Source organism: Alligator sinensis, unplaced genomic scaffold (genome assembly GCF_000455745.1).
Source record: "Alligator sinensis unplaced genomic scaffold, ASM45574v1 scaffold324_1, whole genome shotgun sequence".
Lineage (NCBI taxonomy): Eukaryota > Metazoa > Chordata > Crocodylia > Alligatoridae > Alligator > Alligator sinensis.
The window spans coordinates 954,470-977,070 of NW_005842188.1; the positions used below are offsets into that span (position 1 = coordinate 954,470).

General features: G+C 44.6%; 1 protein-coding gene across 1 annotated transcript; it reads right to left on the reverse strand.

The window, feature by feature from the left end:
• Nucleotides 1-1,203: 1,203 nt before the first annotated feature.
• DLEU7 (deleted in lymphocytic leukemia, 7) lies at nt 1,204-16,293 on the reverse strand. The gene is made up of 2 exons (XM_025207183.1): nt 15,820-16,293; nt 1,204-1,432 (listed from the first exon to the last, which is right to left on the reverse strand). The coding sequence occupies exons 1-2, from the start codon at nt 16,291-16,293 to the stop codon at nt 1,205-1,207; spliced, it is 702 nt and encodes a 233-aa protein (XP_025062968.1). The 3' UTR covers nt 1,204.
• Nucleotides 16,294-22,601: the final 6,308 nt, after the last annotated feature.

A 22,601-nucleotide genomic window follows, 5' to 3' on the forward strand; every position in this document is an offset into this window, starting at 1 on the left:
ACAAAAAAGGCACTGCCCCCCTTCCCCCTGCACTTTTTTCACATATTTATTTTTGGTATTGCTTTTCATAGATTTTTTTCAAATACATGATACAGATCCTATAAAACTGAGCACTGTCATATATAAAGTGTGGACATAAAATATGGCCAATCAAAGAATATACAGAATCATACTTGAAAAGTATTCATATGATTATGTTCATGAAAACACATAAGAAAAAAATCACCTCTCCAAATCCACTACAACAGCCAACAGAGGAAATTTTCTATCTCGTGCTCTATAGAATTTCTTCATCTACTGCATGAGTTACAGCTAATATGGGTTAAATTTAGCCTTTGCAAACAAAGATTCTACAAAGCCTCATTGCTGCTTAGCAATCACACAGACATTAAATCTTACTGCAAATAGGAAAAATGCCTCTTTTCAACATTGCAGCTGCAGATGTTCAACAGAAGCAAGTTGGACTTTACAAATGCTCCCAGTTTGGCATTAGGAAAGCCAATTTTTTTTTACTGTGCACTGCATAGCCACCAGAGCTGGGAGAGTTTTGCAAAATGACTTCCACAAATATTTGCTCCGATTTTTAAATATGTTAAAGTACAGCCGTACTCATGGCTCCTCTGTGTTTGATTTCCCTTAACATTCATGAGATCAACTACTGAGAGTTTGTATTACTTTAAATTTTGATTCCCAGGGTCTATAACATTTTACTCATTTTCCTTTTCCTTTTCTGAATTGGCAACTCCACACCTTAACCCTTCAGTTCCATTTTTTCTTCATAGTAAAATATTAACTAGCTAAAAAATTTCTTTGGAAACAATTTTATCACTAAGAGGGATGGACAGTCACAGATTTTGGTAAGTCCTTTTCTCAACCAGCATTTTTTGTCATGCTACCTCAATATTTGTGTCCAGTTCTGCAGTGCTCTTCATTTGGAGTACAGTCATACACAATGCAGAGCTCCTCCTTAAATTAGACGTTAACTCCCACTGATATCACTTTGACTAAAACTCCAGAGAGAGACAAAGATGCTCATCATGAAAGCAGGATTTGGACCTTGATTATGAAGCTCTTATTTGCATGAAATGAACAGGACCATTCTTTTAGGTAAAGACTGTAGTATCAGCCTTTCAAATTATTCATGATTTTGGAGGCAGTTAGAAGGTTCTATAAGGCTTTCACTTCTTATGGGTATTAGTGGTGCTCATCTGTATGATCTTGTCTCTCTCATCTCAGGGAGGTTTTGTAAGATTTGCCTCAAAGAAGATTGAGCGATGGCATAAGACTCCGAGGGGAAAACTGCAAGTGAACAGATCAGTTTCTTAACAATTGTCTTCAAACATTCGTATGCTGCATACAAGTCTCTGTCAAATTGCCATCCCTGCCCTTGTGAGGCCATGTGACTGCAGATGTTTCGAAACTCGATGCTATCCTAGAAGCAAAAAGAAAAAGAAAAAGAAAATGAGTGAAAAATAATGCCCTCACCCACTGACAAAGACCTGCCTGGCAGAAGCGTAACAGGGTGACTTCATACCTGGGGCAGCCATGACATATGAGGCAGCGCCAGGCTAGTGCAGTGCCAATTGCAGTGGTGTGGACCCCGCTCCCTGCAGTTACACTACTGGTGACTGGCTCGGGAGTCACAGGAGCAGTCAGTGTGAACCACAGCACCACAACCTCATATACAACCTTCAGTCAATTGTGGCAGACTCCAGTTCAAAAGAAAAGCCTGAAGTATGTTACTTGGCACTGATAGAGAAAGAGTGCATATGTTGCTTTGTTCATGATTGCAGGAAAAACACACTCAATGCATCCGGTGAAAAAAGAATAAAACATTCATAACATTTTTTGTAAAGAGTCAGAAGTGAACAGCCACTTGTGGCTTGAGAGCTGTGGTCTCTTTATCACTGTGCTTGCCCATACTGCCACACTTTTCTACACAGAAACCTTTATGGCATTCCCCCAATTCAGTGAGAACTGTCCTACATTCTGAGATGCATGCAAGGTGGTGATTACATAATGCTGTGCGTGATGTGAAACATGGGGTCTTATTCACCTACCCACTTTTAAAGGTCAGTAGGCTCTTCTGAACTTTGGTAACTTATTTTATGAAGTCTGTTCTTAATCTTATCCAACCTCAGTGCCTTAAATATTGAAAAAATCTTTGCACATAAATGAACATTTGTTTTAAAAAATGACATCAGGATTCTGTGTTCCCAGCACACGCTGAATGCCTACAGGCTTCAGTGCAAACCACTGTCATAATATTAATAAAGGTGATCTGCAAACAAAACATGGAAGGTGAGTTAACAGTGAAAACTGCAATGTCTAGTTTCCACAATCAATTAGGCATGGCATTCAGGAAAAATATAGCTAGAAACTAACTACTTAACAAATGCACTTTTAGGCCGCAAGAAATTGAGTAGCAGCTGTTGCAGAGCTGCTGTAGTTGTGTAGAAACTACTGCTTTGTGTAGAAACTACTGTTTTGGGCTGCCTCTCGGAAGCAGGATCCTAGATGAGTCATAATTTTTTCATGTGAATTTGCAAAGGTTCCTTTTCTAAAATTATTTTAATTTTCCCTTTGAAGCTTACCTTTCAAATCCCGCTCTATAAGGCTTCCTGAGATATAAAATCCTTACTCAAGTATATTAAAAGGTCAAAAAAAAATTGCACTGAGCAAGCAAACCAGCCTTGTTAGCTTTTCCAGGTGTCCTGCACATGGGAACTTGAGGATACAGGACAGAGAATTAAAACCTGGCTTATCTCTCTCCTTTCAGCAAAACTGGATACTAACTAACAGATGTAAATGGAAAAGTTTCCATATTAAAAATCCCTTCTGCTTTCAGTTCAGAACAATGGACTCTTGTGAAGTAAGGTGATAGAGAGTAATAGCTCAAGTGGTTCATAGGCCTTTAACAGAAACAAGCACAAATATTTGCAATGATTTAATTTAAAGTGTTTTCAATTTCAGTGCAGAAGCCTATCCTCCCTGCAGCTTTCATTTGTCAAGAGCCATATGTTTAGACAGATGAGTTAATATCCCACATGGTACTGATAGAGCTTCACCAGAATAAAAACTGCATGGCCCACTAGTTCTAAAGCTCTTAAAACTAGGACTTGAAATTTGCTACCATTCTTTGAGTGTTTTAGAGCCTTGTTACTTAATGCTATGCTGAATCTTTAGCCTGTTTCAAATTACCCAACTTTTATGTTTTGAACACTAATGTAAATGTAATATTAACTATCAAGTGTCATTTAGTTTATGATGATTCTGCCTTTAACAAGTTTCCCTTAAAGAAGATATTTTTAGATGAATATATTTTTTTTTAATTCTGGGACATTAATTTGACAAATCAAGTAAACCTTCATATAGTCAAGACACTTGTTCTATTTTTTCAGCATGCCCAAGAGTTTGAGTTTTGGTGTTTTATTAAGAGGCTGGAATTTAGGAGTTCATAAGTTCCAGTCTCAACCTGTTAAAGACACAATAACCAAGTCAACTCTAGGATATTTTTACCCAAAGTTTCCCATGGTGGCTACCACTGAAAGCAAGGGTGGTTCACCAGCATATTAACAATCATATTGTGTGGAAGTACTGAGAGCAGGTTTAGATATCACAGGCACTTTTACACGTGCTCGGGGAATGAGGGGTGGCGCTTTAATTAGAGTGGCTCCGAGAGCCGCTTTAATTAAAGCGCAGATGCGTCTTATGTATCAGCGTGCCTGTACTTAAAAATGGTGGCAGGGGCTCTTGAACTAAAGCTTATTCGACAAGCTTTAGATCAAGTGCCCCCACTGCCATTTTTAAGCACAGGGACACTGATACACAAGGCACAGGAGGCTGCTGGAGCGCGGTAATTGCCACACTCTGGCAGACTCAATTAATGGAATTCCAGTGCATCAGAGCAGCCTCTACACTCATGTATAGGCACCCCTAACCAGTTAAAATAATCAGGAGCTACCAGCACCTTCCATCATGGCTGCTGTCACCGGTGGAAATGTATCAGTGGTAGCAATAATGGAAATCATGGGCTGTATCCTACAGTAGACAAGTCATCCTGCGGTTTCAGGCAAATTGTTTACTACGTTCACCCAAATCCAAGATGACATTGAACTTAAGATGACCCCCAATACTTAGATTCTATACATTGGAAGTTGTTATTATTTTCCATGTATAGAACCTAATTAGTGGAAGGTCTTAAATATGTCATCCCCACTGCTGTGGCAGGGAAAGCAGTGGCAGGGGGTAAGGGGACAGACCCCTGTCCCCTTGCCACCACCCCTGTGCCTACCCCCCTGCTGTCTGTTCCCCCCATGTGTACACTTACCCCCTGCCCTCCATCACATGCCCCCCTGCTGCCTGCTCCTGCCCCTACAACCCCTTGCCCACCCACATGTCTGTGCCTACCCCTCTGTCGCCTGTAACCCCTGCCACTTGCCCTTCCTGGTTCTAGCCCTTCAGCTCCCTGCCCCACTGCCACTTACTCCCTTGCCTGCCCCCATGGCTGTGCCTGCTCCCCTGCTGCCTGCCCCAAGTGCCTCTCCCCGCAACTCCCACCACTTGTGCCTATGCATGACCACCTGTTCACCCCTCTGGTGTTACTGTCACCTGCTGCCTGCTCTCCCTCCACTTCCTGCTTTCCCCCACTGTCTGCACCCTTGCACCCACCACTTACCTTCTGTGGAGTCTCTAGCTCTGACTGTGGCAGGGAAAACAGTGGTGGGGGACAGAGGATCCAGACCCCTTCCTGTTGTCCTCTTCCACTTTCCCTGCCATACGTGTTTGACCCCTGCCAGATGTCCCCCCCAGTGCCTGACACTCTTCTGTGTGCCCCCCCGACACCTGTGTTTGCCCCTTACCATCTGCTCCCCTGCCACTTGCCCCTTGCCCCCTTTCCCGTCCCCCCCATGTGCCCTCTGCCCCTCACTCCTTGTCTCCCTGTGCCTGCCCCCAACCATGTTCTATTCTTGAAAAGAACCCCAGCTGAAGCAAAGTGTACGGATGTTTTTATCATTTGGACTGCTCTTAACCACCTGGCCAGGTCTACTCTGTATTGTGAGATGGCTGGGGAGCCACTGTGATAAATCGCTGTGCTTTTAAACACAGTTAAAATAAGTAGGGTGGATAGTACCTTTAATCTCCATGCCTGAGTGTGTCCATCTGTAAAACAGAGATGTGTTAACTCACAAGGATGTTGAGAAAATTAGCTGTTTTAAGGCAGTTTTGAAATCTAAAGGATTGTAGAATTGCTAAGTAATAACATTAATTTTCAGAGAACTAAAACTTGTGATTTAGAAATCTATTTATTTCCTCCTTTGAAAAGACTATTTTACATTTATAAAAAGTGTCACAATAACAGCAGTGGAAACCTAAGCCTTCTATTTGAGAATTGAGCAAGCTTCCCTGCCAATGTGTCTCCACTTCTGAGATGAACTTAAGAGCTAGTTAAGTTCCCATGTCCATTCAACTATAGTGTTTTAAGACATTTATATTTGGAAAGACTTTTATATACTGTTTCCTGTGAGTCACATCACAAAGAATTTCTGGCTATTAATAATTTCTTGTGAAGCTGTTGTTTGTGTGAAAGAAACAACAGCGGTCATTTTGTGGTTTACCATCATAAAGCCTCTTTTTAACATAGCCAGCACCCCTTCTTCACAAAGAGTGAAGAAGTGGTTAATACATGGGCATATTACCTCCAATTCAGAAACATTTCCCCGTTCTATTAGAAATCATACCAAAAAGTGTTTATTCGAGGGTGTTTAAAAAACTTTCTGTTTAAATTACCTCGTATTGAAATTTACAAAGAATTTTACATTAAAACTAAAAGTGAAGACATTTGGCAGTAGTTGTTCTTCTTAATTATTGCAAGAAATGAAAAATCTATGCTATTAAATCCAGGAATATTTTTATAATCTAATTAATGGTAGAAAAAACATGTGTTTGCTCATTGGCGTATTCTGCGGTTGCGGATAAAGCTTCTGATGAAAGTTGGGCAGCCATCACCATTGGCATTAGGCCAGGTTGTACACCTCTGTATTTAGAACCTTCATGCATGGTCTATTGCAGAGCTCCTCATTTGTGTGGGGAGAGAGAACCTTCTAAATCACCAAACTGCCACTATTTTTTTAGTTTAAAAATACGTTATTACGGCAATTGCAATTCCATGGTACTTAGAAAAAATGATGATAATCATGGGCATTTATAACCTGCTCTGGAAGTGGAAGGAGGGGTGGGCTTTAATTAGAGCAGCTCTGAAAGTTACTCTAATTAAAGCGCCCGAAGTGTCTCGTATCAGCGTCCCCGCGCTTCAAAATGGCAGCAGGGGCACTTTATCTAAAGCTTGTTGAACAAGCTTTAGTTAAAGTGCTGCCACCACCATTTGGAAGTGCAGGGATGCTAATACATGAGACACTGGAGGCTGCTGGAGCATGAAATTACTACTCTCCAGCAGACTCAGTACTGTGATGCACTGTAATTACAGCATGTTGGAGCAGTCTACCTGCTCGTGTATATGAGTAAAAAATACTGTGCTTTTGTTACTGTCACAAGGCTGTGGGCATTTTCTGAGTGAGTGGATTGGCATTACAGAATTCTTCAAAGACCATAACTACAATAATTAGCTGGCTTGCTCAGCATTTGTCAGTATAAACTAACACTTTTAATTCTCCAGTTTAAATCTGGACTACAGAATAATATCTGATGTTATTTTACAAGTTGGATGTTGAGTGGACTATGTGAACATGTAGTTTCAGTTCAGTTTCCTATGGCTCAGTCACAGAAGAGTGGGAAAAATCACTGACACTAGCACCACTGATGACGATCTTGGTAAAGGGACAATGGCGCCAAGGATGCAAAGAAATCCACATGGGCCGGGCCTTTTACCTACAGGGCAGGGCCTTTTGCCAACTGCCAAGAAAGTCAGCAAGCCAGATTCTCACCAGGTGTATTCTAATATTATAAAAACCTAAGTCTGTCTGTCTGTCTGTCTGTAACACTTTATTCGCGCTCTGATTGGCTGACAAACAGGCAATCAGAGTGTGAACAAGTGTTTGAACAGGAGCTGGTGGCAGTGGAGCACTACCATGATGGTGGAGACACAAGGGACGGTGGGGGGGGGTGAAGCCTGCGCAGCTGGCCTTGTCCCCCCCGTCCTGCTGCCTGCAGGTAGCAACAATGGAGCGGGGTGGGGGGGACGAGGCCACCAGAGCTGGCCTTGCCCCTCCCCCTTACTCCTTGCAGCTGACGGCGGCAGCGGGGCGGGGGGACTGAGGTCAGGACACCATGGGGGGGGGAGTGAGGCCACTGGCTCTGGCCTCAGCCCGCCGCTCGCTCCTTCTGTTGTGTCTGCCTACAGGGCCAAGGCGGTGGCAGCAGGGGGAGGAGTGGGCCTGATGTGGGTTGGGGGAATAGCGGGCATGCTGTGGTGGTGGCATTGTGGGGAGGGAAGGAGTGGGCCTGGGTGCAATGCGAGCCTGGAGGATGACCGAGCCTGAACTGGGGGAGAAGCCAACCTGCCATGGTGGTGGTGGGGGAGCAGTGGGCCTGGACCTGAGCCAGGGGAGAAGCCAGCTGCTGCGGTGGTGGGGGAAGAGCAGCGGGCCTGGGCCGATATGGCCCGACGTGGCAGTGGTGGGGGGAGGGAAGGAGCAAGCCTCCTGCCCCGCTTGGGTCTGGGCCCACTCCTCCCCCACCCCCACCCTCCTCTGCATCAGTTCCAAGCCCATTCCTCCTGTTCCCCGCCTTGCTGCCAGGTCAGCCCGGGCCCACTGCTCCCCCCACTGTGGCGGCCCAGCTGTTCCCTACCCTCGGCCCCACTCCTTCCCCATTGCGGTGGGGAAGTGGGGAGCAGGCCCAGACCCCAAGCAGCAGCAGGGAAAGGGGGAGTGGGCCTGAATGGGGGTGGGCACAGGGCTCCATCCCGGCATGCTCTCCTCCATCATTCCTGACAGGCAATTGGCTAGCGCTAATATATTTCCATTGATTTAGACAGAGCTTCGCCAGTTTGTATTAGTTGAGGACACTGGCAACGCGTAGAGGGTGCACGTGGGTGCACGTGCACTCCCTGAGTCTGGCGGTGGTGTTTGAGAGTGGTCCATGATTGCCACTGGCTACAGCTAATGCTGCCAACAGCATCTGTAGGTGGTTGCCAACTGCCAGTCAGTGCTCAACCCCTCTCCTCGCTGCCAACAGCGCCATGGCCATCTGTGGGAGCTCTCCGCTTGCAGCCACCATGCTTCCACCACCAACAGTGCCACTGCCACCTGCAGGAGCTTGCTGTGCCCCCCCCCCCCCCAAGCCTCTGGGGGCATGTGGACTTCATGGTTGAGGATCTAGCACAATGTGACAAGATGCAGGTATGAGAGTCCATTCACATGGATTTATTTTGTTAGGAACACGGGGTGCCTGTAAATACAGTGTGTAATTACAGTGTGTCAGAGCAGACTCGATTAATTGAGACTGCTGGAGTGTGCTAATTAGCATGTTTCAGCAGCCTTAGCATCTCTTGTATTCAGCATCCCCATACTTCAAACTAGTGGCAGGGGCACTTTAACTAAAGCTCATCCAACAAGGTTTAGTTAAAGTGCTCCTGCTGCCATTTTGAAGTATGGGATGCTGAATACATGGGACACTGTGGACACTTTAATTAGAGTGGCTCCCAAGAGCCATGCTAAATAAAGCGCACTCTCCCTCCCCCCACAGCACGTGTAAAGATGCATATGGAAACTAATCAGGTCTAGAAAAAGAACAGGACTGGGGCATGTTCATGAAGCAGCAGGGGGAGCTCACCTTGTCTGGAGGTTTTCTGTCTCTAGGCTTATCAATTTGGTACCTATGACAAGCACAATTTAAAAAAAATAAAATACCATGACTGTTTTGCAAATATGAAAGCTAGTTTAATGTCTTAATATCATTTATATTCCATTTCCAGCTGGCTAAGATCCAACCTATTATACATTTCTGATTTAGTAACACTCCAGTGACCCCTTGGTAACTGTGGCTAAGGAGATGAGACAGGGTGTTGTCAGAAAGCAGCAGTAATAAAGTCCTGTACCTGATCATAGCAAAAGTAAGCTATACACTTCTATTTGGGAATCTTTACATTTAATTTTTCTTTCTTATATAAAAAGTAGTGTCTAAAATAAAAAAGCGCCCACTTTTAAAAATGACTGTTCTGATTACCCTAGTGTATCAGTAAAACATGAACATGAATATCATTACAGGTTTATAGAATTAAAGAATCATAGAATTATAGAACCATAAGGGACCTGTAAGTTCATCAAGTCCAGTCCCCTGCCATGGGCAGGAAGTTATTGGGCTCAGACAAGTTTGACAAGGTGCCTGTCCAGCCTCATCTTGAACACCTCCATGGAGGGTGACTGCACCACCTCTGCTGTGAGTGTGTTCCAGATTCTGGTGACCCTTACAAAGAAAAAAATATTTCTTATGTCTAGCCTGAATTTACTCTGTATCAGCTTATGCCCATTGGTCCTTGTCGTCCCTTGAGGTACCTTCCTGAAGAGTTGCTCCCCTAGATCTTGATGCTCACCCCTGGCATACTTGTAGATGGCTATTAAGTCACTTCTCAGCCTTCTCTTACTCAGACTGAACAGGCCCAGTTCCCAGAGTCTCTCCCGATAGGGCCTATCCTTCATGCACTTAACAATACAGGCAGCCCTTCTTTGTACCCTCTCAAGCTTATCCATGTCCTTCTTGAAATGTGGTGCTCAAAACTGGACACATTACTCCAGCTGAGGCCTCACCAATGCCGAATGCAGAGGGAGGAATACCTCCATGGATCTATTGGCCACGCATCGGCCGATGCATGCCAGAGTTCTATTTGCCCTTCTGGTAACCTTATCACACTGTTGGCTCATGTTCATCTTCCAGTCAGTCGTGATCCCCAGCTCTCGTTCACATGCTGTGCCAACCAGTGGACCACCACCTACCATGTAGTTATGACGGTTCTTCCTACCCAGATGAAGCACCTTGCATTTTTCCATGTTAGACCTCATCTGATTCCATTCTGCCCATGAATCCAGTCTGTCAAGGTAATCCTGGATCTTAACCCTATCCTCTGATGTGCCCGCGTTTCCCAACAGCTTGGTATCATCCACGAACTTAATCAGTGAGGTTTCCACCCCTCGTCCAAGTCATTAATAAATATGTTAAAGAGCACGGGTCCAAGCACTAATCCCTGGGGGATACCACTGGAGGCAGCCCTCCAGGATGTGGCCATCCCATCGATTACAGCTCTCTGGGAGCGGCCTCTAAGCCAGTTGTCCACCCACCTAACTGTAGACTGGTCCAGCCCAGTACCCTCCACTTTGTATGAGAGAATGAAAGGCTTTACTGAAGTCTAAGTAATGATGTCAACCTCATTCCTCATCCAGATGGCTAGTTACCTGGTTGTAGAAGGACACTAGTTTTGTCAGGCATGATCTGTCCAGGCAAAGCTATGATGGTTGCTTCTTAACACCCCATCAGTTACCAGCTTGTAATTGATGGCCTCCTTAACAATTTTTTCAAAGATTTTACCCAGGATGGAAGCCAGGCTGACTGATCTGTAGTTTGCAGGGTCATCCTTCTTTCCTTTCTTAAAGATGGGCACCACATTGGCCCTTTTCCAGTTGTCCAGGACCACTCCTGAGTTCCATAGCTTTTCAAACAACCTGGTCAGTGACACTGCTATAAGCTCAGCCATAGTATCATAGTTTCATAGTTGGTAGGGTTGGAAGGGACCTGAGCAGATCATCAAGTCCACCCCCCTGCCATGGGCAGGAAATACTACTGGGGTCAAACGACCCCAGCAAGGTGTTCATCCAGCCTCCTTTTAAAGACCCCCAGGGTAGGAGACAGCACCACTTCTCTTGGAAGTTGGTTCCAGATCCTAGCTGCCCTGACAGTGAAGTAGTGCCTCTTGATGTCTAGCCTGAATCTACCCTCCGTAGCCTCTCCTCATAGGGCCTGCCCTGCTGCCCCTGATCATGTGGGTGGCCCTCCTCTGAACCCTCTCAGTGCTGTCCACATCCCTCCTGAAGTGTGGTGCCCAGAACTGGAAGCAGTACTCCAATTGTGGCCTGACCAGTGTTGCATAGAGGGGGAGGATCACCTCCTTGGACCTGCTTGAGATGCATCTGTGGATGCATGACAAGGTATGGTTGTCCTTCCTGACTGCGTCCCCACACTGTCAGCCCATGTTCATTTTGGCATCAATAATGACTCCAAGATCCTTTTCTGCCTCCGCACTGACGAGAAGGGAGTTCCCCAGCCTGTAGGTATGCTGCTGGTTTTTCCTCCCCAGGTGCAGTAATTTGCACTTGTCAATGTTGAAACCCATCCTGTTCTCATCCGCCCACCCCTGTAACCTGTCCAGGTCTGATTGCAGCCTATTCCTCCCTTCTAGTGTGCCCACTTCTCTCCACATCTTAGTGTCATCTGCGAATTTGAACAGGGTGCTTTTCACCCCCTCGTCCAAGTAACTGATGAAGATGTTGAACAGTGCGGGCTCGAGGACTGAGCCCTGCGGAACCCCACTGCCCACGTCCCTCCAGGTCAAATAAGACCTGTCCACCACCACTCTCTGGGTGCGGCTCTTCAGCCAATTAGTGACCCATCTGACCGTGTAGGTATCGACGCCACAGTTTCCTACTTTTTTAATGAGAATGGGGTGAGAGAGCCAGTTCTTTCAGGACTCTTGGGTGCAGGCCATCTGTCCCAGCAAACTTGTAAACATCCAAGTGCTGCAGGAGATCCCTCACTTGTTCAGGACTGACTTAATGTAAACCTCAGTCAGGTGAACAGCCTCCATTTGATTTCAGGAATACCAACACAAAGTATGTATTTAGGAGTTCTGTCTTTCTGCGGGCATTGACTGTGGGCTGCCCCCAAGCAGCAGTAGGGGTCCCACAGTAGATCCCAGTTTCCTCTTGCTCCCTGTGTCTATAGAAGGAATTTTTGTTATCTTTTATGCAAGTTGCCAGCTTGATTTCCATGCCAACCTTAGCTTTCTGTGTCTCGTATCTGCAGACCCTGGCGATACAGGTGTATTCCTCTCTGGTTGCTGAGCCATTATTCTATTGCTTATATTCTTCTTCTTTCTTTTTCAATAGCTCCCTAATATCCCTGTTGAGCCAAACAGATCTCTTGGCTTCTTTCTGGGCCTGCATTGTCTGGGAGCTGGCCAAAACAGTGCTTTCCAGTTTCTGAATTGCTCAGAGAAATGTATGTTTTATGTTCCATAATGCCAGTAGCTTGGATCTTATTTCCACAAACCATGTGGACCATTTTGGGCCATTTTTATAGTAGCCCATGACTTGTTGATCTAGCACTTCTCACAGGCCAGAAAGAAACAGAAGCAGGATAATCAAAGCATTTTAGAAAACTGTCTGGATTGTTGGGCTCAAAGGGTAGTATCAATGGCTTGATGTCTAGTTGGTAGCTGGTATCAAGTGGGGTGCCCCAAGGGTCAGTCCTGGGGCCAGTTTTGTTCAATGTTTTCATAAACAATCTGGAAGATGGGATGGGGAGTGCACCCTCAGCAGATTTGCAGATCACCCTAAGATGGGTGGAATAGTAGATAGGCTGGAGAGTAGGGCTAGGATTCAGAGAGACCTAGACAAATTGGAAGATTGGTCCAAAAGAAATCTCATGAAGTTCAATAAGGACAAGTGCAAAGTTCTGCACTTAGAACAGAACAATTCCATGCACCAGTACAGGTTGGGGTCTGACTAGCTAAGCAGCAACTGCAGAAAAGAACCTGGGGATTACAGTGAACAATAAGCTGAATATGAACCAGCAGTGTGCCCTTCTTGTGAAGAAAGCTAACAACATACTGGGCTGTGGGAGTGTTGCCGTCAGATTAAAGGAAGTGATTATTCCCCTCTATTCAGCAATGGTGAGGTCACACCTGGAGTAATGTGTCCAGTTTTGGGCCCCCCACTACAGAAAGGATGTGGACAAATTGGAGAGTCCAGCAGAGGGCAACAAAAATGGTTAGGGGGCTGGGGCACATGAGTTATGAGGACAGGCTGAGAAAACTGGACTTAGTCTGGAGAAGAGACGAGAAGACTAAGGGGAGATTTAATAGCAGCCTTCAACTAATTGCAAGGTGTTTCCAAAGAGTTGGACTGGAGCTAGACTGTTCTCAGTGGTGGCAGATAACAGAACAAGCAACAATGGTCTCAAGTTGCAGCAAGGGAAGTTTAGGTTAGATATGTGGAAAAACTCTCACCAGGCGGGTAGTAAAACACTGGAACAGGTTACCCAGAGAGGTTGTAGAATCTCCATCCTTGAAGGTTTTTAAGACCTGAGTAGACAAAGCCTTGGGTGGGATGATCTAGTTGGGATGGTCCTGCTTTGAGCAGGAGTTGGACTAATGTCCTATGATTCTCTGATTTCCGGATTGCTAAAAGGTGAGATAGAGCTGTAGCAAGCAGCGAGAGGGCACTGTAGCAGGACTAGGATCAGACCATTTAGCATTTGAGAGTGTTTCTGTGCTCAGAGGGTGATTGTTCCCTTGCAGTAGAGGGGAGTGACTGGATGAACACAGTATCAATAGCTGCTTTTTATTTTTAAAGGGTTTTGGGTAACTCATCTCAAAGCCCAGTTTGAGAAGCTTGTTCATCTAAATTTCCTGTCAAGGTAAACATATAAACTGAATTCTTGGAATCCAACTCAGGTAAAATTAAATGTCCATCAGCAGTCACTTCCAGCTAAAAAGCCTGGTTATCAGTGATGCAGATTTTATGGAAACATACCACAGACTATGTGCCACCTAGGCATAAAAATGAATTGAGAAAAAGGCCAGTGTTCCACTGGGCTTAATAATGGGCTTTCCTAAAAAAATATCTAACCTGACTTCAAGTGCAGTCCTAACATGAGAATCTATATGAAATGATATACCCATTGACATCTAAACATACACTCTCACAGAAGCAAATAGTAAAGCAGCTCTGGGAAGGAAGAGGAAGAACACAGAACCGTCTTCAAAGTACATGTAGTTTGTTGAATTAGTATGCTAACAAGCAGTGCCATTGTTATTATTTATTTATTTTTCATTAGCAGCAATATGGGTGTCCTAAAGGAAACTCAATGTTACATAAATCCAATAAACAATTCTCCATTCATTTTTCATTTACACAGAAGTACTAGATCTACCCACTTCAGCTGATTTTTATCTTGGCCTTTGCATGTCATACAAAGCTTTGTGTTTTCTTTCTTTTCCTTCTGACTCCTCCTTAAGTGAATTTAGTTCTGGTGAAAGGTCCTGGCTTAATATCCCTTGAGACTGAAGGAATCTAGGCCAAATTTTCAGAGATAGCTTCTGATTTTTTTCTGCCTCTGTTTGAAAGCCTTGCTTGTAATAACTTGGGCTTGATTGTTCAGAAGTGTGAACAATTACAGTTGAAATAGGAAGGGGAGAGGGCTTATGGGGTCAGAATCTCTGAAAATCAGGTCCCTGAAGGATCTTATTTTGGACACCCAGTATTGAGATACTTAAAAAACATTTCTGAAAATAATGGCCCTAATTTTTCACTAACCAGGTATGAATCCATGTAGCAACATACATTTGTCACAAAGAATTGGACTTAACTCCTCAAAGAGTCATTATAGGGAAATAACATTTAGTCACTATGTAACCATGCCAATTCTGAACCTATGTCCTACAAGTAATCAACTCGATCTTCCATTACCAATATCATGAATTGAACAGCATAGATAAGTTTTTATAAAATCTTGAGGTAACCTTCCCTTAGATGGGACTCCTTTTGGAGAGGCTGTCCTGAGATGGGATCATGGCCTATTGCAGGGTGCTTTTGGTGGTCCCTGGTAACATGACTGCTGACAGTAACCACCCCTTCTGTCTCTCCTCCAACATCTCCTGTGAATCACCTCAGGCATGTTCTTTTCCGTGATTGGCAAAAAAGCCACAGAAATGTGATAATATAAGCAATTCCTTCATTTATCAGAAAAAAGCTAGGACTGCTTCATACATATATTCACTGGGGTCCCACATGCTGTATATATAAATTGTCATTCTGGAATAATAGCCAGAGGGTCTTTCATCCAATGAAAATGAATATTTCACTTATAAGATGTTGTTCCTCCCTTCATTTTTGTTGTCCTGGGCTCTTTGAATAGCATTATAGCACTTTGCAATTTAAGGTTTTATACTGAAAATATGAAAGTAGCTTTTGGAAAAGCTCCAAATAATGCCTAATGCCTTATTTAAAGCCTAATTACACCCTATAGCACCAAAAGAGTATACTTTTTCAACAAAACCCAAAGTGTTTCTGTGATATCTTTTCACCATCTTTATTTTTTTAATGATGTTTAAGCCTAAAACAATTTGGGTAACTGCTTACTACCAAGTCAGGGTAAATAAAAAGCTGCTGCAATCAGTACAGCAGGACCCAGTTTATTCCATGATGGTCTAATCAGTACACATTTGCAGAAAAAGGCCCCAGACAATAAACCTTTGGTGTCACTTACAGGCAAGGTTCTTTGGGTAGATGTGATATCTTTTATTGGACCAACTGAATAGACGGAAAAATGTTCTTTGCAAGCTTTTGAGCACAAACAAACACCCTTCCTCAGGCATAGGGTGACTCTTGTGGTGTTATGTGTTCTCTAAGGTAGCAGAGTCTCCCTATGCCTGAGGAAGGATGTTTTTGCCTGAAAGCTTGCAAAGACCTTTTTTCCATCTATTTAGTTGGTCTAATAAAAGATATTGTATCTACCCAAAGAACCTGATTTGCCTATGTCCTTAGACCAACGCAGCTACAACCAACAACCCTGGTCTCATTTACTTACTTTTAAATGGTCAGAAGAATGATGCTCCTGTAACAGAGGGAACAGGAGAGTCTGTTCCACATTTACAAGCTGGGATGTTAAATCTACTACTCGGGATAACATGCTGTGCAGAGCAATCTCTGTAAGAGTTCGGGGCCTGGGTGGACATAACGGGAATGAATCTTTTGGCTGGGGCTGAAGAGGCTCAAATCCATTTTCTTCTTCCTCCTCAGGGCTTTGGTTTGTGCCTTTTCTGCTTCCTGCCTGCTTCCCAACCTGGCAAGATGTGTTTGTGAAGGCTGCTTCCTGGTCTTGTCCCATGCCATATTGAATTGGGCTGGGCCTGTCTATGCTGAATAGTGGAGCTTGAGAGGCCTGGTCCAAGTGGGCACTGGTATCATCCTTGCCTCCCCGCTCCTGCTGCAACAGCTGCAAGGTTTGGAGAGCCACCAGCTGGTGATTGATGGAGACAAGTAAAGGGGTTGGTTTGGCCATCAGCTCTCCAGCTTCTGTTCCTCTCCACTGGCCAGGGTGGGATGTTTTAAATGTTGTCTGGCTTCCTCCCCACCCCCCACCCCCTTTTCCCTTCCCTTCTTTGCTCTTATCTCTTGGCCCATGTGTGTGGCCGCCTGCCTCGCCCCTTCATTCCAGAGTCAATTGTCCTTGAATATTTCAGCACTTGTTAAAAGATCTCCCATTCATTGTGTTTCTTGGACTCAAGCTCTGCAGAGCTTTTTCATGTGCACATTTCAGGCAGGCAGCTCCTGCAGCTGGTTTTCTTTCCTTTCTCAAGAACTAGCAGCGAATATAAGCACCTGTACTTTGTGTGGGTGCTTCAAGTTGTGTTAACTTGTTTCTTTTAGTGTATTTCTCACTAGGTGGTGTAAATCCTTCTGTGATCTCTGCTGGGACAAGATCTGCCAAGTCTCTCCCGTGTGTGCCATGGGGGTGGGAAATGAGACTCTGTTTGGAGTCATCTGAAAGCAGTTTTTAAAGTTGAGCGATGAAGGATTTTACAATGTGTTCAATGAGTAATTTAAAATGAGAGCAGAGCCAGAAGCAAAATCTTAGATCCAAACACATTCCAGCTTTGGGGATGCACAGAATTGGGCCTGAACATTGCTGATCAGGCTCAACTCAGAGCCATATAAAATTACTTTCATTCATGTTGCCCTGGCCTGACAACGCAAGGCACACAAGGTGAACAAGGGAGAGACTTTTGGAAACGCAATGTCAGTCCAGGGAGATGTGAAATGCCTGATTCAATGAAAAGCTGCACTTATGAAGAGGCAGACTTGTTTTTTACCGAAAAGCTGAAATAATAGCTGTTAAAGTTACAGAGTTTATCCTCAACTTATTATTAACTCCAAGATGCATCAAATGCATCCAAACCTGTAAACTTGGCAGCGCTGCATTAGGAGGATGGAAAATCTCCTCCTCAAGTAGGAAAATAGTTGGCTGGAAATAGGAAGGGTGAATGAGCTCCACCTGAAATAACTCCAAAAAAGGCATTTCTGGCTTTGGCAACTGAGCCAGAAAGATCCTATATGTTTTTGTATATGGTTCCCAGGAGATTTAAAACTGTAAGATTTGATGCTAAACCTATTTCTGTGCTGTGAAACCAGGGACAGCTGTACAAATATTTGCTGTTTTTAATTAAACCTAACATTGCTACTTCCTTGATTTAAGTTAGGTCAAAGGACTGGCAATTTTATGCTTTGATAGATGAGGAAAAACAGTTGTGGGTGTTGTGTTTTAGAAATATGTTATAAAATAAGAAGTTTGAGGGAAAGGGCCTCTAAGGCTATCATAGCACTTCTCTTGTGCTTTCTTTGCAGGGCTGTTTTCTCTTTGTCAAATCATTTTTTCTCATCCATTTAGCAAATGTTTCGACTGTAATCCTATTTCTTTATTTTCCTTGAAAGACTTATCTAAACTTTTCATTTGCTCTAAAATTAAACTCTCGATCATGTTCCCTTGTTTTCACATTCCTTATAAATGTAAAGAGTTGGCCTTGACCAGGGGACTGGTCCAGTTTTTCTTGGGAACCCTAACATCTCTCTGAAGTCAGTTGGGAAAATGTCTCTGAGTGCTTCAACCAGGGATTTACTACTCCTTACTGCCCCCTGCCCAGGGCTGTGTTTTCATATCACACAATCTGGTCCTAAATCTTAATCCAGGAAATGGGTTTGAGAAGACAAAGAACAAAGTTGCATTTTATTTTATTTTATTATGGCAAGGAGGCAGCTTTTGCACAAATGGAAACCCACTGGTAAGTATAACACAAAATGATCAGTCTTGAAAGAACCTGTATAAGAATTAGAATTTATCAGTTCTAGTATAATTTACCCATTTCAAGATAAGAGAAGCCATTTCATAGAAATATACTTAACTTTTTTAGTGAGTCTTAATTAATCAGCACAAACCTATCAGAGAATTAGGGCAGATGAGGTACTGGCTAGTCCCAGATCTGTTATGGTCATGCTGCATGACCTTGAACAAGTTGCTTAATTTCTTTGTGCAGCATTAACAGGGGCACCAACTTAGAAGTGGCACCAGAATCGCCCCCAACCCCATTGAGTCTGCACCCTGGCAGCAAAAGCAGCCTCACAGCATTACACTTGCAGCAGCAGCTGGGCACATAGGCACTGGGTGCATCTACACATGCCTTTGATCTGGGACCAGTTTACTTGTAAGTAAACTACTCATAAGTAAGTGCTCCCAGGCAGGCGAGTAAACACATACAGGGAAGTGGGAACAGATTTGCTGCTAATGGCAGCAAACTGCTCCTGCTTCCTGAGGCCCTGCAATGGGTGCCTGCCACCAACAGGGAGAGCTCTAGGCTCCCCCTGGGTGCTAGCCCAGGGGCTGGCAGGGAGTACCAGGCCAGGAGGCAGCTGTCTCCTGGTTCAGACCGGGACACTGCACCCTGCCCCACCCATACTGTGAAGTAAATATGGTGATTTATGCTCGATTAGTTACTGCACAGTAGACACCATACTGCACAGTAACACTGTGTGTGTGGACTGACTAGGGACTAACTTTAGTCCTACATCAGTCCACTCACAGCATTAATGCGCTTTAATGCCTGTACATGTAGACACTGGCCTATTCCCACTTACCAATGGGTACAAGACACCAAAACAGAGTTTAGAGTTTCCTGATAAATATGTCCCCTGATCTGGTGGAAAGGTTAAAATGTCTGGTGAAAAATGGATGTGAATGATGTCACATAAATATGTTTCGTAATTGGTGATAACCAGAGTGTGCATGTTGTAAATATAAAGTTATTTTGATCAATGTATAAAAGGAGCCTAAGTACTTTGCCCTGGGTAGGAGCCATATTTTATGTTAGTGTCATGTTTAACAGAAAAAAAACTCACTATTGTGCTATGCCTGAATGCCAGCAGTTCATTCTAATGCTTGCCTTTCATCCTGGGCTGTAATAGCTAAAAGCTGCTCATAGGGGAAAAGTCTAGCTGTAGCATGCTTAGTCACTCTGTTGGCATGTCCAGTCTATTCAGCATCAGGTGCTATGAAAAATCTCGGGATTATTGTGTGGATAGATTTTTTGAGATTTGAACTACTAAAATCAAAGACAAAGTTTCTGTTCATGTGCAAATATAGGCAGATGTTCATGGGTATGGAAAAAGGCATGTAGGATCATAAGAAAGTAGGGTTGGAAGAGAACTCACAAGGTTATCTGGTCCAGCCCCCTGCTCAAGTTAGGATCATTCCTGACTACACCATCCCAGCCAAGTGTCTCTCCAAACTTCTTTTGAAAATTTCCAAGGATAGAGATTACACAGCTTCTCTAGGTAGCCTCTTACAATGCTTGACAACCCTCATAGAAAGTTTTTCCTATTCTCCAACCTAAATTTCCTCTGCTGTAGCTTGAGGCCATTGCTTCTAGTCCTGTCTTCTACAGCTACAGAGAGATATCCTACTCCATTTTCTCTATAATCAGCCTTCAGATATTTGAAGACTGTTATTAAATCCCTCTCATTCGTCTTTTCTCCAAACTAAATAACCCTAGCTCTTTCAGCCTTTCTCATAAGTCATGCATCCCAGGCCTCTGATCATTTTTGTTGCTGTCTGCTAGAGTCCTTTCATTCCGTCCACTTTCTTATTGAAGTGTGGAGCCCAAAACTGGATACAAACTGGAACTCCAAGTGAGTACTCCAGTACTTCCAAATAGAGTGGAATAATCACTTCCTTTGATCTGCAAGTAGCACACCTGTAAAAACAATCCAGTATGCTGTTGGCCTTTTTTGCAACAAGAGAACACTTACACCTCATATTCAGCTTATGGTCTACTGTAACTCCTAGATCCTTCTCTGCAGTATAGGCTAGCCAGTCATTCCTGTCTGTATTTGTGCATAACATTGTTCTATCCCAAGTGCAGGAGCTTGCACTTGTCCTCATTGAATTTCATATGGTTGTTTGAAGACCATTTTTCGAGTCTATCTATCTAGATCCTAGCCTGATCCTCTGGAGTATCTGCAACTCCACCCACCATGTTGTCATCTGCAAATTTGCTAAGTGTGCACTCAATCCTATCATCCAAATCATTAATGAAGATAATTAATAGAGGTGTACCGATGCATCAGTACACCTCTATTGGATCGTCACTGATATAAAGAAAATTGACTATATTGGAAATCAGCTTTTTTTGCCTGATACAGTCGATAATGTGGCTGATAAATGCCCCATGCATGTGCACAGCCACAGCATGCAGAAGGCTAGGACCACAGCCCGGCAGTTTGGAGAGCTGGTAAGTCCAGCTGGTAAGTCTGTTGTGATGGAAAGGGAGGGGGAAGGGAAGGAGCATGGGGGTGGTAAATTGAGGCCCCTGTGGTGAGGGAGGGAGTGGGGCTGGGGCTGGGACAGGGGCAGGGGCAGGCACTGCCCAGCCAGGGCAGGGCAGCGCAGGGCATGGGACGGAGTCGCAGCTCATCCAGTGAGCATGGGGAGGGGAGGGCGGTTCCCAGCAGTGCATGCACCCTGGGAAATCATGGGGGGCATGTGCCTCTGGATCTGCATGGGGTGGGGCGTGCTGCTGCTGTGGGCTGAGGCCAGGGTTGCACTGGGCTCCTCCTGGCAGGGGCTGGGATGGGCTGTGCTCAGGGCAGGTAGCAGTGGCGCTGGGAGGGGGCTATGGGGAGGGAACTCCAAAATTTGTCATAGCCCCCCAATTCCCCTCCCAGTGCTGCCACTACCCTCCCCAAGCACAGCCTGGCCCAGCCCCCACTGGGAAGAGCCCAGTGCAACCCCTGGCCCCAGCCCACAGCAGCAGCCCGCCCTGCCCTGCTGCACCCTGCACGCAGATCCAGGGGGCACATGCCCCCACTGCCCTACCAGGATGCACACAGTGACGGAACCTGCCCCTGCTCGGATCAGTATCAGCTGATATACCTCCTTAAAAATCAGCTATTGGTATTAGCCAAAAAAGTCTATATCAGTGCACCCCTAATATTAAATAATAATGAACCTAGGACAGTCCTTATTTGATACCTCCTACCAACTAAACTTTGATGACTACTTGTTGAGCAGAATGATTCAACCAGTTATATATCTGCCTTACTTGCTTTCACCTAGAATGGGCAGGCTGATTAGTAGGTGAAGACATCTAAGCTACTTCTGGTTTGGAAGGTGGTGGACCATTTAGATTTGCCCTCGTTTCTCCCCAGTGACAAATCTTCTTACCATGTGAGGGCTATTTCTCAAGGGAAGTATAGGTGTTCAGCTGTCCTTTGTCATGCAGTCCTAAGCTCACTAGATCTATGTTAGCAGAATGATGTTACACATGTATAAGTTAATGTATTTTGAAATTATACTTCAGTGCCCTTAACTTTGGTGCTGTTATCTAAGAGGGGCACGGGTAATAAACTACTCTAGTTTAGTTTTGTTTCTCTCTGACTTTCATGGGGGTGGGGTGGGAGTTGCAAACCATTGGGGAAAATGTTTTGTTTTTTTTAAAACTGTGATAAAGAACTCTGTTGTCATAATTTAAGAACTCTTCATCCAGCCTAAGCCATATTCTGCATAAACATTGCTTCTCAGCCCCAGAACTAAACCTGGCAGTTTGAAGACCTTGCATTCTAAGGGGCTGGGTGGACTAGAGCACTAGACTGAGACTCAGTACAGGTGAGTTCCTGTTCCAGTTCTACCATTAGCTAACTGAGTGACCATGGACAAGCCTCTTAATTTCTCAGTTTCCCCATCTGCTATATAGGGATAATGGTACTGACCCCAAATGTAAAATTCTTTGAGATCTGTGTGAAAAGATCCAAGTCTTATGATTAGGGATCTACCCTATTCACAATTTCATGTTTTTCATGGAAACTACAAAAAAGTGGTTTCTGTGAACCCTGTGAAAATGGTGATCCCCATGAGTTTGGCAAGGAATTGCCAAGAAAAAAAACAAACCTAAAAATAAAATACTGGCTCCCCAGTGGGAGCCAGTGGTCCTCAGGGATGGTGCAGCCTGGCCTTGCAGCTGGTGGGGTGGAGGGAACCTGCTGGCATGAAGCCAGCCCCCCACCCCTTGCTGCTGATTGGCCTGCCTGTTGTGCAGTCCTGCCCCTTTCCACCAATCAGCAGTGAAGGCCAGGAACACATGATGGGCAGCCCTGTTGGACAATCGGCTGCAAGGGATGCAGCCACATGCTACACAGACCTCCTGACCAATCAGCAACAAGGGGTGGGGATGCTAGGGTCCTTCAGCCAATCAGCAGCAGGGGCAGACTGCCACAAAAAGACTGCAAAAATGGCACTGTGCACCACAAGCAGCCCATGATTTT

Bases quoted from the DNA above. Each gene is read 5' to 3' on its own strand.
- DLEU7 (XM_025207183.1), bottom strand. From the start codon at position 16,293: ATGGCCAAACCAACCCCTTTACTTGTCTCCATCAATCACCAGCTGGTG. The intron at 1,433-15,819 runs GTAAGTAAATGA...TTTTGCTTCTAG, and splicing joins ATTCTTCTGACCATTTAAAA to GATAGCATCGAGTTTCGAAA.